The sequence below is a fragment of the Corvus cornix genome, chromosome Z (assembly GCF_000738735.6).
Source record: "Corvus cornix cornix isolate S_Up_H32 chromosome Z, ASM73873v5, whole genome shotgun sequence".
NCBI classification, from domain to species: domain Eukaryota; kingdom Metazoa; phylum Chordata; class Aves; order Passeriformes; family Corvidae; genus Corvus; species Corvus cornix.
This window is the reverse complement of record NC_046357.1, coordinates 32,861,972-32,882,585: the sequence shown is the minus strand read 5'-3', so window position 1 is coordinate 32,882,585 and position 20,614 is coordinate 32,861,972. Positions and strand designations below refer to the sequence as shown.

Genomic DNA, 20,614 nt, shown 5'->3' with positions numbered 1-20,614 from the left:
AGGTTGCACATTCCCTAAACATTTCCCTGAATATTGTGGTATTCTCATTTTTTCAGCTGTTTTTAATCTGTGAGTTTACACTGCAGAGGCCATAATTTATAGAATCTCTAAGAACTATATAAAAGTTGATGAAAACGATACGATACAGACTAATGTTAAAATTCCAGTCAGCACTAGCATATGTTTAATGTTTCAGAATTTAATTCAATTTTTGAACCATAAAGTGACAATGACCATTTGAAGTGTAGGAGCCCACATACTCTCTGAATAAGCAAGAGTAGACTTAGGAGTTTCAAATGCCTCACATCAAAACATCTCCCACACAGAAGGAACACAGAGAGAAGCACAACTAAGGTAATGCAAGATAAATAGAAATGCTAGACACTGCCTCCAAACCACTGAATTTCTGTGACAGATTTATTCTAAAGCAGTAACATGTGATATCTAAGCCCAGCATAATCATGTTCTGAGTAATGCTGTGGTCTCCATCAGCCACAACATACCAAAGCTGCTGCCTTCACTAAAACATATTTTGCTCAGTCTCCTATGTGGGCAGTCTTCAGCAGATTGTTTGAAGACTCCTGACTGATTAACGACCTTGCAAACTACAGCTTCATCAGAACAGAAGCAGGAGAAAACCTGCACAGGCTTTCACACCAGCTCTTAAGCAACAGAGGTTAAGTAGCAGGTCTCCAGCACACTCGGCTTTCATTAAGTTCCCAAAAGTTCATGATGCCTCGTGATTTCTCTAGCTAAAGGAGCTAGGAAATTGAGACGAAGGACTGAAAAGAGCTAAGTTTTTTAGTAATGTGAGCTGTTACAACTAGCATCTAATAACCTGATTACCAAGTTTACACTGGATTTAGTTTTTACAGCAAAATCACTTGGAATGTACTGACTGACTCAAGTGGTAAAAAAAACCAATGATGAAATCTGATTGTCTGAGCTCCTCAGCAAAACAACTACTAGCAGTTCCATTCATGTATAGAAAAAAGCAAAAATAAAGGGAAGATAAAAGAATCTATAATGCCAGTAAAGCTGACATCATCTAATTTTCCAGATTGATTTTAAGTTCAACTGCTCATCAAATCAATCTATTTCGTAACTTTTTACATCAAACTGGATTGCATATTATCTCAAACAGCTCCTTTGTTTTTAGCAAATTCACCACCTTCTTGCATCTTTTGAAGTGTAAGCTTTTTGATTTGTTTACACAATATTCCATTATATTATGATGATGTTAGTCATCATATGACAAAACTGGCAATTGTAGCCTATGTTTGCTAAATAAACAGAAAAAAATTGCCAGATGAGGTCAAATGACTCTGAAAGACAATAGGTCTTTTAAGAAATGTGTTCAGCTCACACATCAAAGGGAACTTGTTCCATTCCAGATGCTTAAACCAACTTTAAGTTACATAGTAAATCTGAATCTATTCCTTGGTATTAGCTAGTAAGTACTGTCCTTTTCAAAATACACATTAGTACAATTTTAAGGTGACATTTGCAACTTTCAACTTCACTGTCACTTTGTCCACATGCTTACTTATCTTTCTAGTATTTTATTTTAATTACTTTGGGTGGTTTAATGTCTCTAACATAATTTTTTAAAGAAGTAATTAAAAAACCCCAGTCATCTAAAAGAATCATAGTGGTATTCTAGGACAGTAACTATACTGCTTTAATGTCTTCAGACTGTGAAGTCTGACTGTAGATTTACAGATAATTAATCAGTTAAAGGACAGTGGAGCATGGTGAAAGCAACAAGTCCTAGATTCACAGAATGGTCTGGATTGGAAGAGACCTTAAAGACCATCCCTACCCCCAGGTTCCATGCCCCCTCCCAACACCTTCCACTAGACCACGTTGCTCAAAGGTCCTTCCAGGCATGTCGCAAACAGAACTTCCCTGGGCAACTTGTTCCGGTGGCTCACTATCCTCACAGTAAAGCATTTTTTTTCTTAATCTCCAGACTAATTCTACTCTCTTTCAGTTAAAAGCCATTCCCCATGTCCTATTACTACCTGCCCTTGCGAAAAGTCCTTTTCCAGCCTTCGTAGGCACCCTTGTCTGTGATACCAGCTGTAGTATCTCAGCAAAAATCAGAACTTAATGTTAACATATTAACTCTCTTCTTACAGTTGCCTAGCTGAGTAACTTCCAACAGGTTAGCTGTTGCTCAGATGAAATGCTTACTACCAGCCTGCACAGATGAAAACAAAGTTAATCATTGAACCTTCAGAGTCAATCCAGACCTATGACACGGACAAGGGAGGAAAATTCTGCTGTACAAGACATATGATGAGAGACTGAAATAGCGTGTTTGTTCACCCTTAAGAAAAGAGACATCTGCTTGTAGCCTTAACAGTCTTCCACTACCTATATAGGAGGGTACAGAAGACAGACAGACTTGAAGGTGCACAGTGACAGTTTGAGAAGCCACAGCCTGAAGTTACAACACAGAAAACACTGATTAAACAAATAAATACAATAAACAGTTATGTAGGTGGTCAAACACTGGACCAAAAACCTACTGAATTTGAATGTCCATCCTTTGAGATCCCCAGAACACAATTGGTCCTGACCCTGCAGAAGTCAAGTCTAGCTGGTACTGCTACGATCAGGCGCATTGCACTAGACAGCATGCAGAAGTGTCTTGTCATCTAGACTACAAGTCTCTAGCTTCAGATGGTGATGAAGAGCATGCTGCAATTGACTTCCCTGTATATTCTCCCCAGTAACCAAAAAACATAGTAACATAAAGGTTAAACAAATGATATAAGGACCCACCACAGTACAAACTTTCTGGAAACTTCTAACAGGTTCATTCAAAAATCGAACGCCAAAGTCTTGATAAAAACACGCCATAAACTGTATCATGTTGTACTTTCTTCCTCTTCACTTACTGACCTTCCCCAGCAAGAACACAGGAAATACTTGAAAGATCATCTGGCATGATGAGAACTGTAGTTCTCCAGAGGATGTGTGCCAGGATTACATCATGTAGCTCCTCCTGCTCAACCAAATGAATGTCTCTTTCCCCCACAGATACAAACACAAACAAAAGCTTTGGGTGTGCATAAGAACAGAGTATTGAAACAGTTTTGTTAAGAAATTATCTTTCATGCTGTAATAAGACTTCCTAAGGCTAGCTGATATGAACAGGTTTGTTTTGTCCTGGGTGTGCAGGTGGCCGAACACATTTGCATCTCGATGGAAGCACACATGTTGCATAAGGTACGTTACATGCAAGCCTTCTATATTCCTCTGTACACTCTGTATAATGCTCTGCATCAGAATGATAGGCACACACCAACCTCCACCGCAGAAAAGTAAAAGAACAAAAAATAAACTGAAATATTACCTCCAAACAGGTGATAGCCACTGTCAGACACAGGATCCTCACACTCACCATACAAAACCAATCACTTAGTAAGTCTAACACTTCCTCTGGACCAGCTAGTTAAAGCATCCACCACACTAAAGGTAATACCCCTAAAGGCACTGCTGTATGTTCTCACAAGCCTGCACATTGTGATTCACCTTTAACTACGATAATAAATCAGGGCCCACATGGTATTTTCAGAAAATCTCTTTATGCGACTCACTGTAATTCCCTTACTGGAATACAATGGATTTTCATGAGTTATGGCACTGTTTATTTTTTAGCAGTAGGATTAGTGACTGGAAGCTCTAGTACTTCTGCTGCAGGCAAAAACAAAGCCACAATATTTAATTCCAATATCCTCAGGAATCAACACACACACACATAGTGAATTCATGAGTTTTTAAACACCTCTGTATCATCTTAGAAACTTCGCATTAGTTTTCCCAAACAGCAGCAACTTCTTGTTTATATATATGTGTATATATATGTAACAAAATACCTAAATATTTTCCTGGTTTTCTAATGGTGTACTGTACTACTTACTTCTCAGTGAAGTTTTATCAAAATGAACTTGCTCTAAATGTAGATACTTTCTCTTTTTTTGTACAAATCCCTTTTTAAGGGAAGTAACCCCATTACAGCTTTGTGTGTCTCAGTCTGTGACACACACTCCTGACTGCTGACCTTTCCGGTGATCTTCCCCATTGGCATTTCCTTGCTAAGTTATTTGTCACCTGAGTGACCTCAGCATTGTCTTGGGGTTGTCCTTGCTGCTCCAAAGGCATACTGATCAGTATGGAATCACAAATTTCCTTCAGTAGCCATCCCAGTTCTTGCTCTCAGCAAACATCCCAAATTTGACTGTCAATCAGTTCATTTTAGGCAAGTCGTTTTGTAAAAATGCATCCCACAATACACTATAATGTGACAATCTGTTTTTCCTTGCTCTTGAGGCATCAAAGCAAGAAGGATTTAGAACATACACAAGAGAAGCAGGAACAGCCTCTCATGTTCTTCCCATACTATGAAAAGTATACGCATTTGAAAGGTGATTTCTCTAGTGGACATAGAAATGGTGACACTATACACAAAATTAAAAAAAAACAATACAACAAGCAGCCAAGACAATTTAGCAAGGGATGGCCCAGTAGGTATTTTAGAGATGCTTACACATCAAGCCCAAACACAGCATGGCTAGAAGCATCTCTGGAGAGTAGTCTACCAGTAAGTCTTAAGGAATGTTCAAATCAGCAGCTGTGCTTAGACTTAAATTAGCTTTCTGCTCAGCTTTTGACATATTCAGAATAGTAACTGACACAGAGCAGCAACACAAAAAGCCTATGTCTGAAGTGTGGCAAATATCCCCAAATGACAGAAGGGAAGCTAATTAACAAGTTCCAACAGAAGCATGGCAGCAAAGGAGGAGCAACATGGTGTGCCATTGAAAATTTGTAGGCTCAAAAGACAGACAATAAAGAAAAAAGGTCACTGTGCAGGAAAACCAGTCAAGCACTGTAAGCCTACATATTTTATGTATTTATATTACAACAAGGAACATAAAAAGGAAGCCCTTTCAAGAAGTGTCCTGGTTTCCTTGGCAAAACAAAGGAATCCCTATTGCCTTGTCCAGTGTCCCATCAAAAGGAAAACATCAGTTCCAAACATGTACAGGCCCTTGGATGTGTAGTCTTGCTGAGGCATGCCACAATTCCACAGGTCTTGAGTGTAAACAATCATCATTATTTCAATTTCATCAAGCCAGAAAGTACCTCATATTCCTGACTTATTTGTCACATTCTACTCTTCTAAATTCAGTGTGTGGAAAAGAAGTATTCAGGAGCAGTAGCAGAAATAGCTTCTTACTGTTCCACTAGCTGCACTACAAAGACACAGTAATTTTGCAAAGTCAAGTACATTCACTATTCATCATCTACTCCTAGGCTCATGAGTAGTATCAACAACATATCACACAATCATTTGTAGAGTGTTGGATGCTCATACTGCTCAGCAGAACCTTCCTACTTACTAATCAATTTCTGTGGCAAGCCTATTCTTCCTTATTTTTGCAGGTTTTCTGCACCAAGTTATCCATGATAAATTTATTCCTGCAAAAGCAGATTTTCTATTATTGTCTTATTGTGTCTCCTACTTGCATAATTTTTCATACCATTTCATACAATTCCTTCAGCCTAATACTGGAAATTCTGAAGCTGGATTCACCGTGGAAATCCAGGAAATAATGTGGTTTTCTCAGTGTGTCAGATCTAGTGATCTTGCCAGAATAAAACCAAGTGTGGGAGCTTCTTACGACAGGAAGAATAGGAAAGCACAGTTCTTTGACAGCTGAACAGGAAGCTCTGGCATTGCAATGCTGAGCACTGTGGAGATACCCAAGATTCCTCCAGGTTCATGCATTACTGGCAACTTCAGGGCAACTGCTTCCCAGTTCCACAAGTGTAGTCAGTTTCTACCAAAACCAAGATACACCCAGCATCAGCTTTTAGCTACAGATTTACAGTGACTGGTAGTTAAAGTCAGAAAGAAGAGTACAAAGAACAATAAACATACAGAGCAAAATCAGGTTTTCTGAAGAGCTGCAGGCCAGAAATTTCTAAATTGGCTGCGTAATAATAAGTGTAGATAATTCATAGTAAATGTTTTTCCTTTTACTCTTCAGCAAATGGAACCATGAGATAGCCAAAAAGACAGGACATAACTCCATCTTCCTAGCAACTAGAGCTATGAATACAGAACCAAATAGTTATTCTTGCTAGGAAGATATGTATTGTTCCTAAATTAAAGAAAAACACCAACAACTAAGCTAAAGTATTACCACCAGCACTCTGTGTTTCATAACCTGAAACAGGTCAGGTACCCTCTATTAACACACAGGTTTTCTGTGGACTGTGGCATGTATGGCAATTAAAAAAAAGTTTTGAACCGCTGACTTGGAAGAGAGACAACTGCCAAATTTCAATCATATCCAATTATTTTAACAGTTCCCTATGCCACACTGTCATCAGATATAACACACAGAAGCATGCTTCCATGATCAAGGCATAGAATTTGCAAGAATTTAATTTTCTTCCCAGATTTCCACCATGGTTTCTATGCCTTAACCTTGCTTCACTATTTCACCAGATTTCCCTGAAGTTCTGTTAATATCCATGGACAGAGGCATTGTCTACAACTGCTGACTTGAACAGACATTAACATGTGCTTCTCATTTGTGGTAAAGTTTTATACTGTGGAGAAATGTATACTACATCAAAATAATTTAGGACAGGAAGTGACTCTGATTTTTTCTATAACATCATACAGACAATTTTAAACATAATTTTTAAGCTTAAAGTTCATATTAATACATACTGAAAATGCAAATACATTTTGAGTAACATTTATGAATCTAGTATTTGTCAGAACTCAAGACAAAATATTCTCCACTAAGTACAGCACAAAAGTGTTTATTTTTCAGCTGCCAAGCTAAAAAAAAAAATTCAGGATTCAACACTCCCTCTTAGGGTTTACTACACAAAAATACTGAGAAACTGAAACCTTTCTGCCCTTCCCAATTGTTTCCCAGCAAGGTTTACTTTCAGACCACTCTTCTGTGTTCAGGGACTGTATAGTGACAGTTCATTTTCTTTTTAAGAAACTAAACCACATAAACTTGCATAAAACCACAATACAAAACTTAGATGTGGCTGTTTATCGGGGATAATAGTAGAAGCACAAACCATACCACAGGCAGTACATCCTACAGAATTTCTTGTCTTAGGCCATTATAAAAACAAGCGTCTGCTAAGTTTGGTCATAAAAACCAATTTGTCAGTAATGCTCACCCCTGCAATGCCTGCAGAGCCTAAGCTGAATTCTATTCCTTCTTGGGCATGACCAAATTATTTACTAAATTCCAGTGAGCTGAAGCAGAGGGATTGTTAATGGAAAGCTTAGTGTACCAGTGTGGGAAAAAGATTCAGCTTGACTCTCTGAACACAGAGGGAGCTTGTAGAGCTGGTAACTAGAAGTTCAAAAGTGATTCCTTTTAAGAGTCAACCACCTGATGTACATTTTAGTGATCAACAAACAACTCTAGAGTAAAACAGGTTTTTGAGTTGTGGTTTAGAGCAGCCTTCAAAGGGAAAGCTTTGTTGGTCTGTTTAGACAAAAGTTACAAACACACCAATACCAAATAAAATCCTCTCACTCCCTTCATAATTTTTCTTTCTTTTTTCACTGGGGAATAATGTGAGCTGACTAATTCTGGAAAACTAAATTACGTAAGTTGTTACATAATGTAAGGTACTGCAGAGTACCTGGTCACTTTTCCTATCATATAAAGATAGATCATACTAATGTAAGCTCTTCTGTTTTCTCTGGCTAAACAGAGTGAACATTACTTACACTGGTGTCTAGTTCAGAGGCACTGAGAAACAAAGATGCCGCAAAACATAATTTTGGTGATACAAAACATGCTACTAGTACACAAGGAGAGTAATTTTACTGTGAATGATCAAGACACCCTCACATTTGTAAAGTGGTACGGCATATGTTTTGCAGCACTTACATCATGGAAATATTGGTCCCTGAGAAACCCTTCTTGTTCTATAATCTAAAAAAGTTGTTTAGAATGACCATCAAGTAAGTAAAAAAAAAAAAAAAAAAAAAAAAGGAAAAAATACATGCAATCCAGAATTAGCATCATCCATTTTAAAATCTGTCTAGAAGAAATTTTTGCCTTAACACCCAAGGTGAGCTGCCTTCAAAGAAAATCATGATGCTTATACACATGCCCCACAGAAACTACTAATAAGCATCCAAGAGTATCTCGGCAGTCAGCCAGATCCCAGGCAAGCACCAATGAAAATATTCTGGAAGTTGGGTTTTGCCGTAATTCAGCAGACTATCCCAAAACACACACAAAAAGAACCCAAAACAAACAAAAAAACCCCCACCAACCAACCAACAACAAAAAAACCCAAAAAATCACCACCCCCACCAACAAAGCAGCCAAAAATCCCCCAAAAACTAACAAAAAAACCTCAACCAACCAAAACAGACCAAAAAAAAAAAAAAATCGACTAAACACCAAAATCCAACCCACCATGCAACAAATATTTTCACAAATCAGAGAAAATGTCCTTGTTCCATAGAAGCACCTGAAGTTTACAGCTTGCATAAATCCCCACAGTGTTCCGTTCTTTAACCACTAAATCATCTAACACACAGCTATCTTCATGCCTCAGTCAGTTTTTTGTCAGGTTTTCATCTAGATGTGTATGTATGAAAAGGCGTAAATTTCCTCTTCATTATCTTCTCTGTGTAGGAACATTAATCTCCTTTAACAATGGAAATGTTGGCATTTTATTCCTGAATTTAAAAGAGCAGCTGAATCTCACTGACGTGAGATGCATGGCATATGTTTTACTTCTTTAGGGGTAGAACTATACAAAGAGGCCTCAATTGCATCGTTTCTAGTTTTGCAGCAGTCAGTTTAATCCACATTGCTTTCATCATGACCACATCTTTCACAGGTTTTAAAATAATTTTTAAAAGCAATAGTTAAGCCACAGTTCTCTCTCACACACAAAACTTGTTTCTTTATTCCCTGAAGTACACACACTGCGGCTTTTTTCTTTCCTCCTGCAAACCTCCACTTCTTTGCATTATGAACCTGAAAGCCATCCCATTTTCAAAAGTTTAGTTCTGATGTTAAAAAGAGAAAACACGCATTTGATATTCTTCCACGGAGAATAAAAGGCCTGTAAGCTCTTTTGCCAGCTGTTCTGTGGATCAGCATGCCTATTCTTGTGCTGGCATTTCTTCCGCTCTTTACAAGTTCAGCAATGCCAAGCTGCTGCCACAAATGCAAGCAATCCAGTATGCTCCACACATGCACATGCACGTATGTGTGTGTGTGTTTACATATCCTAGCACATTTCTTTGGAATATGTGCCTGGCAGGATTTATTCTCTCATTTTAACAGTAATCCATTATTTTACCACCATCCTAGAGCCCAGGAATTAAATGTGTTTTTAGTAACTGCAGTACAACAAGCTGTATTTCAAGTAATACTTGTCCTAAACAGAGTTAAATAGGACATGTCCTACACAGATTTTACTCCAATCTTTCAAGAAATCTACTGGAAGTGGATTATAGCTTGTAAGCCACCTACATTTAGAATATATATCATAAGAGTAATTTTCTTCTATAAGTAATACACTCCCTTGAAACACAACTCCAATTCCCAGTTGAACATAGCCAAGTGTGCTTTCTTTAGGTAATTTAATTCTAAAAGCATCAGGTTTTCAGTTCACAAAACTGATAAAGCACTCCAAAAGACAATTTTTATGCAAAATACATAATGAGGTAAAGATTAATAACTACATTTTATGCAACTGTCTTTTTGAAAACTGATTGTGGTATCACCTCTAAAATTCTATCATTCTGATGTAATCTCCAATTAACATCTATTCATAAATCCTGTTGAAAGTATTTTCCTCCATTTTATTAAAATTAGATTAATTTTTCACCATGTCATCCTGTATGTCCCCATTTTTCTGTTCTTTCCTAATTTAAGGTCATAAGTTCTGAAGCCACTGATGGACCACCATACAGGACTACAAAAAACCTGCCTGACATCTTCCAGATGTAAAACAAGAATTGCAATGTTGATGCTTCAAACGAATCAGGCCTGAACTGCAAGGCAACAGTAAATCAGCATCACTGAGAAAAATGAAGGGGTTTAGTGAAGGCAAAACTTGAACCTACTTGGAGGCATCTAAGGCCAGAATAAAAGAATGATGAATTTCCAGAGCATCTACCTGCGCTCGGCAGTCATGACACAATGCCCATGGGAAATGTTTTTACTTTTTAAGTAAGTACAATAATTTCAAAGGTCACAATTTATTTTAATGAACTTAAACTACCAAACTCTATGTTACTCCATATCCCACTCAGAGAGATGGATGCAAACCAGAGGGAATGCAGACACTGATAAGCAACAAGCAGTAAGTATTGCCTCCTATTCACCGTGATGGGATGAGCTCTGAACCTCTGCTCCAGAGAGATGGAAAGGCTGGTCTGGGAAAACTTAAAAAGACAAATCACTATTTGGTCTCAATTAATTTCTCAGTCTCTGGAGATAAGGGAGACACATACCAACTTTCAACCATCTTGTGCAGGTTAGAAACACATAAATCATAATGCAGTCCTGCCAGAGATAAGGCAAAATTAAAACAGTCTGATTTGAGAGCATCCCAGCACCAAAACTTATGAACTAGGTACTCCTTTACGATACACTATCAAGCAGAACATAAAGGGCGGTTGTGTTCACCCTAAAAAGGTTATACCATGAGCAAGAGAAAAGCAATTATTAAGACCCTGTGCCTGAGAAAGACAACATACTCTAAACCCAGACTATTTTCTAAGCCTGAACGAGATGAATTTACAACTGCAATAAGAAAGATAACGTAGTTTAAACTATTTAAAAAAATTCTATGTGAGCCTCATCCCTTTTGATGTTAAGTCACTTTCCGAGCATAGCATATTAACAAATCACTCAGTGTTACACATTTATTTGAGGGAGTAAACACGAAGAGAGATGGTATCTTTCTTTGGCTACAGTTAACTACAGCCCTCTTGAGGATACACCCAAGTAACTAAAAAAACCCCTCTAAAATTATTTGAAAAAACAAAAAATACCCAATGGGTTCAGAGAGTCATAGCTTCCCTGAATCTGCATCAGAGTGCAGTTCACAGCTTCAGCTTTTCTGCCCAGCCTCCACTTTTCTTTCTCCTCACTCTGTGGCAGGATATTAACCCAGAATTACAGAAGTCAGAATTTTAGAGTGATCAGCTAAGCCACTTTGAAGACAAAGGCAAGAAATTAATTGCAAGTGATTACCTGTTGAAGTCTGTGACTTAATGGATACCTTATGAATTCAGGATCTTTGAGAACAGTGAAGAATAGCATTATTATAAGTAAATGGGAACTTTGGTATCATGAATATCTCATGCATAAGTAAGTGTCATGACAGGAACTGCAGAACCAGAGGTTTGAGGAACAGTCTGAAAAAGGAAAACTTTGAGCATTGTGAAATGCTAATGCTGGGAATTGAAAATGTCAGTGCAGGCAAAGATCTTTAAAACAGCAATTTAAAAATACGTATTTTTAAAATTGCATATTGGTCTTAAGAATTATCACCAACAGAATATCTGAGATCCATTCCAGAAAAGTTACAATAAAAATACAGTAAGATATGAGCAGAGGAAGCTTCTAGTCTCAATACTCCCTTTCACATCAAAAGCAGTTAAAGCCAAAAGGCTGAACACTTAGCTTCAGGGCAACGACTGACTTCTCTATTCGCTAACACAAAGCATACTTCCAGACAGTGTCAGTGAAAGTGCACATCTCTCAGGCTAATGTCCAGATTACCCCTGCCTCTAGCTGTTGGGAAGTAGAAATGCCCCTAAATCTTCATGCTTCCCCATCTTCCCTGCTCTGACATGAAAAGCAGAATGGAATAAAACAGCTGACCTGCCAAACATTACAACTAAGGCACACCAAAAATACCAGGGTGGCTTTGTAGCCTCAACTTCCATTAAAAAAATCACAAAAAAATTACCAAAATTGCATTAGAAATGCTTCAGCACAGTCTCCAAGGGTGTTTGCAAAACTACCAACTTTTGCTAACCAGTATCAGCTAGTTCTTGTGGAAGCTCCTTTTGTCAGTGACTCATATCATGGTTTTGCTCTTGAAAATTCCTTCTCACTGAAAAATTTGGAGATTTAATAGAAACAAGAAACTCAAGGGCTCTAGCACTGGTGTCCAGATCAACAAACAGCACAGTCTACTTCCTCCCCATGTTCAAATGGAAAGCCTGAGCTCTGTGGAGCCTGCAGATACTAAAAGCATATTACATCGTTCTTCAAGTATGTTGATAATGGCAAGACACATTCTCATCAATGGAAAGCTGGCATAATTCTTGTTTCCAACCTCCCCCAAAGAGCTATTTTCCACGTCATCAACTAGTATTACATTAAGTAAACAGCATCAGTGCAGTTAATGAAGAGCGAAAAATTTCACAGCCATAATAAAAGATCATAAAACATTCAGTTAATTTTCGTTCAGGTATTTATACATAAACAGAAAATGCTTCCTTTGTTTTCTTTGTGAACACTTTAATACTTGAACATCACAAAAATATTTTAAGATGTGCGGCAGCTAATTTAAAGGTAAAAGAAAAACCTAAAGCAGCTCTATCAGGCTGAAAGCCATCCAAGCAGATTGGGTTTTATAAATACAAGCCAAGCATTTTGCTGCTTATTTGATTCTGCCCCCTTTGATAAGGTATTCCCTCAAGCTACTTCTAACAACAGCACTGAATAGGAAAAAGAAAGAATTTGGACTATCTAAACTGGCAGCTCAATATGTAGCTCTGTAGGACAACTCTGAAATCTGAGGGCTCTCTAAGGTTGTCATCTTTTACATGATTCTTTCATAGGCTTACTGAATGCGATAGGCTGATTCAATTTAATGAGAAAGCCTGAGTTTTATGTATTTTAAGCCTGAAGCTGCACTTGCACAGCACTGCTGTACTGAACAGGGAGCCTAAACCAGTACTTCTTCAGCAGCAAGGTGGTATGTGTGCCTGCTGGGAGTGACCTATTCTGTAGCTGTAAGGCACACTGAATGCTTCATTCTCTTCCACTGTGTTCACGTTTTTAAGAGTTACACAACTTGCAGTGTTAGATGTATCCTTAGATGTATCTATGACTCCTTCTCCAGAAAGGAACCTAGGGCTGACAACATTAATCAGTGGATAATTTCCTTAAGTAACCATAAGATCATTTGTGTCTTCTGAAGCACCCAGTGCTCAGTTCAGTTGATAAATACAGCAGCATGTGCAGGGTTTTTTCTACCACTCTTTTAAAAAGAGGGGCCTCCCCACCCTAAATACCTATCAGTCGCTCTTTCATACATCAAAAGAGACATTAAACAAACTTCGCTTTCCAAACCACTTTAAACGTTTATGGCATAGCATGCAACAAAACTGTTAATAGCCCCTTGACAAAACACAAAATGGAAATCACCTAAACAAGAGACAAGCAACAAACATCAACTAATTAACTAGGGAAGGAAGCCTGGAGCCAGAAGTACGAGAACAGAGTTTATTCTTTTGTAGCGGAGCACTAATTTTACTGCAAGGTCAAAGCAACCTGAAAAGCTTGGCTGTACTGAGCTTTGGCCCAAATCAGGTGGGAGTGCACCAGATCATGACCAAAGGCTTCTCAGACCAAAAATTAACTTTGCAAGTTAAAAATGGACAGACTAGGAAGAAAGCCATATAGGAAAGTAACAGATTCCTGGTGTAGGCGACAAGCACAGCCTAAGACAGAAGCCATGGACACTTTCTCTGAAAACATGCAAGATTTCTAAACTTCTGTTAACGAGCAATGCATCTGGTAGTGGGAATTTGGCAGAGTTTATTGAAACAGCAGTGGATGAGATGATAGCACAGAGGAAGCATGCGAAAAATGACTGATTTTGCACTGGGAAGTGCAAAATCAGCTTACTGAACCTATAAAGGGTATCAGTGGGAGGTGTAAGAAAACTGGTGCAATCACAGAAAGTGCTACTTTTCCCAAAATAATGGTTTGGGTCAGATCATAATTCACAGCCTGAATTCAGGCTACTTAAACCACCAAGAAAATATGAGCATAGTTATTAATAGATTAGTATCTCCTCCATGGTATCATGAAAACAGATATGAAAGCAACTAGTTGTCTGAAGTCCTCATTGTGGTAAAACAGATTATGAATCCAAAAAAACCTAGAGGGTGATACAGGAACACCTTCCCTTGGCTTTTGTTTGGATTCTACTGTGCTAAGAACCTCAGACTATTAAGAAGCCACCATCAGGAATATGCTTTCCTCAGCTGCATCCCCAATTAGTTTTGTTTCTTTGAATACCCGTTTTTTTCATTTTATAACTCTCTTTCAGAGAAGCTTAGAGACCCAGCTTCCAACGTGTGCCTTCTTTGATCATGAGTACTGCAGTTTTGGATACACCAAGTGAAATATTTAGCAACCAAAGTAACATTTAGGAGAGCGAGTAAAACAATGCTTTCCAAGACACCCATGTTTTATTTCACACCAGCAAGGTGCACCCAGTTAGCATGGACAAAAGACTAAAAGCTGTGCCAAGATATATTTCACTAAAAGATGATGGTAATACTTGAACATTGTCCTTGATTTAAGGAACCTCAAAGGACACTAGTATATAACTGCAACACTGTTCTGCTCTGGGGTATGCTGTTAGAGAAGTCATGGCAGTGAAATTCAGAAAGTAATGCATTCTTATTGTTTTTCTATAAAACTGACTGAAAGGACTAATGCATGTACAGATCTCATGTTAAGTGCACTACAGCTGAAAAGAACAGAGATGCTGTATTTGACCATTTCAAATATAGTATGTTAGAATTTTGCCAGCAGAAAGCAGAGACAATTCTGATGCTTTTCAAGAGAGAAGGGAACTCCTCAGCTCAATGAATGCTATAAGTATCACAGAAACAAGCACATAATAAAACTTTCTTTTTTTTCCCCCTCCAGCAAAGAGGGTTAACATTTATGTCACAATCCAAGACATTAAAGATGCCTCAGATATCAGCATCTGCCAAAGAAAATGAGAAAAAAAATCATTTCAGAAAATGTCACCTGGCAGAAGGAGGAGACCTAGGAGACAAGGGAGAATGGAAGCAGGTTACTACTGCTTGTGGTGACAGGCAAGTTCCTCCCAGGCTGCCTCACCTTCCCAAGTGCTCTCACACAATAGGCATTAGGCCCTGGAACAGGATGGACAGACAACTGATAATGTGGACAAGGTTCTCCTGCTGTGATGATCCTCCTTTTCTCTAGTGAACAGTGATGGGACCCAAGGGAACACATGAAGATGTGTCCAGAAAGTGTGGGCTGGATATAGGAAAAGATTCTTCATCCAGAGGGTGGTTGGACACTGGATCAGGTTCTCCAGGGAAGCGGTCACAGCACCAGCCTAAAGAAGCATTTGTGCAAAGCTCTCAGGCACATGGAGTGAATTTTAGGGCTGTCCTGCACAGGGCCAGGAGCTGGACTCCATGATCCTTTCAGGTCACTTCCGACTCAGGATATTCTATTATAAGCTTAAAAAGAGAAGGAACATTTTAAACATTGATCAGAACAAGCAGCAAATCAACTTCCTACTTTCAAGGTCTATTTTGAGAGGCTGGTGGTTGTTGGTGTTGCTACAAGACCGTATTAGTCCTTCTACAGAAGAAGGCCTCTTAACATGTAATGGCTGAACATGAAATGGCTGGGATACTATCAGGCAGGCCATTACAAAGCTGAGATGCAGGAGTTAAAATGAAAGAAGGCACACGAAAGGAATGAAACTGGGCAGATTAGGCATTTCTCCTTAGAAAGTGGACCCAGTGACAGGTTGAATGCACAGCAGGGGACTGAAACATGGCTTTTATCCAAGTTTCACTTAGTTTATGATAAAATGGGCAAATATGTAACAGTATTTTGGGACTAGAAACTAGTTTTTCAGCATGTAAGTTCTCTCAAACATGCAATCATACAACAGCTGCACAGACAGGGAAAAACTGCTTCCGTATCCCTTGTCTCATTTATCAGTTTGCCTCAGACTTACAGTACATGCTTTGCTATTTGTCAGAGACGGAAAACATTCCTGTACTTAACTCAGAGGTGTAAGTGTCTGATTAAACACTCAGTGCAACCGAGCATGGCAGAGCAACAGCTGTACAACACAACACAGCAAAATGAGGTGAGGAACTGCAGGGAAAGGACAACTAAGTGCCTTTCATCAAGCATGCCAAGAAGGGCACACATCTCTTTTTTTTCTGAGATGTATCCTGGAGAATTTTGGCACAAAAGCAAGTCTCCTGTAACATTTGAAAGGCACATTTCAGAAACTAGATCAGTCCTCAGCAATGTGCTATTAGTATCTTAAACAAAAGGATGGTTTTAATTATCAAGCAAATGCACACCACTGTATCAGCAGAAACCGAGCGGGTTGCTTCCCTCTCCTCCACTTTCCAGGTACAATCTCCACCTGCTTCGTGAGTCATTACCCACAGACCGCTGTATCAACATATATGGATTTCTTGGGCTGTAACTTAAATATCATAGAACTCGAGTCAGGATTTTGTAAGGACTGAGCCTCAGGATTCTCAAACCAAAGAGAATATGCCATTTTTCTATCTGAAATATTTTGAACTGTCAGATCTTATTCATATCTATGCTCAAAAACCAAGACAAATAACTTTGGCTATATATGGCTAGAGCTAGCATTTTAAAGGATTGCATGGTATTCAAGCCAGAGAGGAGGATCACAGCTTCATCTCAAGAGTTCATCTCCCACAACTCTGCTTGACTAAGACTGAGATAAAGTTGCATTCATTAGTTCAAAATGTTAATAGTCACACTTCAATATTTGCATGCCATCTGAGGATCAGTCTGGCATTCAGGCTTTGTGCAATGACAACGCCTAATGTTAGGCTTTTTTTTCAATCCTTTGGCTTCCCTAAAGCCAAGTATTAGCAACTGAACACATTAATGTGAGCTTTCTTTATTCAATCCGGGTTTCTCTTGTTTACTGTAATGCCACCAGTAGTAACTGTTTTGGGTTTTTTTTACATATTTGTAAAACCACTGTATGACCACTGTCATTTCTATACATTAATTTAGCTTGATCTTGATGTCACACTATACAATGATCTTTCTCACGGACCTAACCATACTCCTAGTTGATTCCACCTTCATGCAGGCAGAATTTCCTCCAACAGCACTGGACCCAGAAACATACTCTAAAGGTACCTAGAAATACATGAAAAAAAAGAATATTTCTGTATTCCTAACAAATGCTTTGAAATGTTCTTTTATCTAACCAGTTGCTATGTTCACTACGCACTCACACAACAGCCATTTCAAATTTTATTAAAAATAAAGTATTTACAACATCCCTTCACTCTTCCAAGATTTGATCTAAAAACTAACCAAACAATTAAAGATGAAATCCTTTATTAAACTAAGGTGGCGGAGGACTGGATTTTACTTTGGACTTTCTAACATAATCATTTCCTTCTACCATCAGTGTCTAGTCACACCCAAAGGCAAGCCTGAAGTCATATGGAAGTGAGGACATTTACGCATCTCCACTAGAAAGTTATTTATAGGATATGAAATTATAATATATAAAATTATTTATAGAATATAAAAAATTATACTCTAGGATGACAGTTTACATCCTCATCACCCTTTTCCCTTCCCCTCTTTTTCAATTCCAAATATAGGCTCTTTCTGAAGACTTTGGCTAGGTTGGATCTCAAGGACAGCAAAACGACAGCAGTTTAGAACAGACTATTTTTGATCCCCATCAAGGCAGGATATCAGTTAACTGCTTCATTCTCACTAAGCTTGCCCACACAGCCCTAACTAAAAAAAAAAGAAACATAAGGAAACTAAAAAATGTTAAAATTTTAGTTAATTATATAAAAAACAAAGCAGTGCTAATATTCATACTTACAGGCTGAGGCTGTTCTGCAATACAGCAGTTGAAACACAACCAAAACTCACTCATTGTTTACAGTCTGAAGTGGGAACACGGATGAAAAGCAGGACTCAACCTTCGTAAGTCTGTCTGCAGGTAATAAGTTCTTTGAACAGGTTTATTTTTAATGGCTCCAATGTGAAAATCTTTTTTTCTGTTGAGTTCTTCTCCAAAGACAAGTCAGTCCCAGGACAAAGAACTTGAAGGCAAAAAGTTATTTTAGAAACTTCTTCCAGAAGGTTGATCCCAGCACCAGAGAAATATTACGTATGCTTCTTTGGTCCTTAGCGTTACGTGAACCTGAAAACAGAAGTACATTAATCAAAAAGAGAGAATATAAATAATCTGAATCTCCCAGCCAGCCAGCTACACCTCTGATTTCTTTGCAATACTCTGAGTCACAGACTGAGGAAACACTAGCAAACAAGTCACGCGCTTATTTCTACAGTGACTACCAAAAACAGCATATACCCTAAATCTGTATGAGACTTATATTCCAGCTTTGGTTAGATGAAGTGATACCAAGAACTGGTGTCCAATCTCTTGGCAGTCATCTTGGTTTGTTTCTAACTTTCAAATGTCATTTCAGAAAGCGATAATTGTCCATACACCCCTTTACACCTCTTAGGGAACTGCACCTATTACCACATCATATTTTTCAACAGAAAAGTTACCCAGTCCATTCACAGTGTGAGGTTTAAATGGTATTTAACTCCAGCCCTGTCACACAATTCATCAATATGTAAACACAATCAAAGGCATGCTCTCCTAAATGTTGAGGGAACAAATAAATTTCTGTATATAAATTTTCTGTATATTCTGTATATGAAAATTTTGCAAAATGGCTGGACCTGGTGAACACAAGGTATTTTCCTTCCACCCTCTTCTACCCTATGTTTCATTTACAGTTTACTTCAAAATAGGATATTACTTGTAGAGCTTGAAACTGTTTCCTTAAACCTCTAAAACTCCTCAAGTGGAACAAATGAGGCTCCAAATTCCAAACATTCCTTTGCTAAAATAATGTTTGTTGGTAAACCTCCATTCGGGTTTCTTTCAGCAGGAGTGTAATAAAAATTCCTCTTATCTTGCCATATATAATAAAATTTACTTGCAGAGAAAGTGAGATAATGAGTATTCAGAAGTTTTTACAGGATACTCCTTAATAATAATTCTTTACAGGACTGCATCTTCACCACACAGATGTTTGCACAACTATTATTTCTATGCAATTCCTCACAGCATGGTTTGGAGACTCTGTGCAATGCATAAAACTACACATCTATGTACACACGTTCTGTGGCAGAGCAGTTTCGCTTTGCTGCTACCTTCCTTAGTTCTCTATGTGCCAAGCACATGAGAGCAAAGATATCCCTCATTTACTACACACATACCAAGTCACTGCACTGCATGGTCACGACTACCTAGGTACTTTCCAGGACTACTGTCTACAACACACACAAAAGGAACACAGCAGAACCTTCCCCATACTATACCCAAAGCCTTTGGGAAGCTTTCACACTTAGCTTTTAAGACACTAACTGAAGCTCTTTGAGAAATAAATGCATGCTGCAGTAACACCATCTAAATAGCAAAACCCCAGCCAAAGTACTTGCATACTTGCAGCTCTACCTTTGAAAAATCAACTGATAGGGTCAAATTAGGTTTGTATGCCTGTTTCTGGCATACCTTGCCTAAAGATCAGAATAGGAAGTGGGGGAAATGCTTTGATAGGTTATCCTATTGCTAAAACCACATAAAACAAAGCAATTTTATTAAACAGGGTATCTTGAGGATAAGAAAAAACCTTAACAAGCAAACTACCCCCGCTCTGACAAAAATACTTCTACACAACCTTTTGCTTGTCAGACACTTAAAAAAAAGGTCTTAGAACAGTGCTATCATGACATTTTCACTACTTAGAATGCATTTTTCCTGCTTTAAAGATCACCATCTAAATCCCATGAATGAGTCAAGAAACTGCAATAAAACACAGGATTCAACAACCAGTAGTGTGAAATCCAAGAATGAAAATAAAAGTCTCTAAGGAAGTTCTCACTCTGTAATTAGGTGGCTTCACACACACATTTTCTCAATTACTCTGGTGACTAAAAATTTCACGAACTTTAAATAGCATGACTAACAAAGAAAACCTTGACAGGAAAATACTCTGCTGTTCTCTGCAGGCTCAGAATTTGCATGCTACACAGTTCTTTTCCAAATTTGATTCAGTATGTTACAAAATCAGAAGTAAAACACAGTTAACTCCTGTTAAGCATGTAACATTTAACAATTCTAGTCCCGTGTCTGTACATCTTATGTTTCCTTAAATGTTGGTTGATTTACTTCTGAGAAGATATGCTTGAAGTTGTCCTGAAACATAGCAATGCATCCCCAAAGGTAGCTGCTCAGATTATGAGAAATTGAGAAATCAAATACTCAAAGTTTGCATTTTGAAGTTTGATATATTTTAAGCTGCTGGAGCAATTAATGGATATCGTGCAGTGAGTTTTTCTTGCTCTGCAGGTGCCCCAATATTCTGACTTGTGACTCCTGAACTTAGGACACTTGTTGCTTCCCTCACAACCTCTGTTTGACAGAGTCCAGAACTGAC

The 20,614-nt window shown here is 38.2% G+C and overlaps 1 protein-coding gene across 4 annotated transcripts in view; it reads right to left on the bottom strand.

Annotated features, from left to right (window-relative positions):
- Positions 1 to 20,614, bottom strand: part of CDC42SE2 (CDC42 small effector 2) — an 82,521-nt gene that overhangs the window by 15,349 nt on the left and 46,558 nt on the right. For all 4 annotated transcript variants that reach the window (XM_039567136.1, XM_039567139.1, XM_039567137.1 and 1 more), the window contains one exon: positions 17,977 to 18,300. In XM_039567136.1, coding sequence (XP_039423070.1) covers positions 17,977 to 18,030 — 54 coding nt within the window. In that variant the 5' untranslated portion in view covers positions 18,031 to 18,300. The remainder of the gene's footprint in view (positions 1 to 17,976; positions 18,301 to 20,614) is intronic.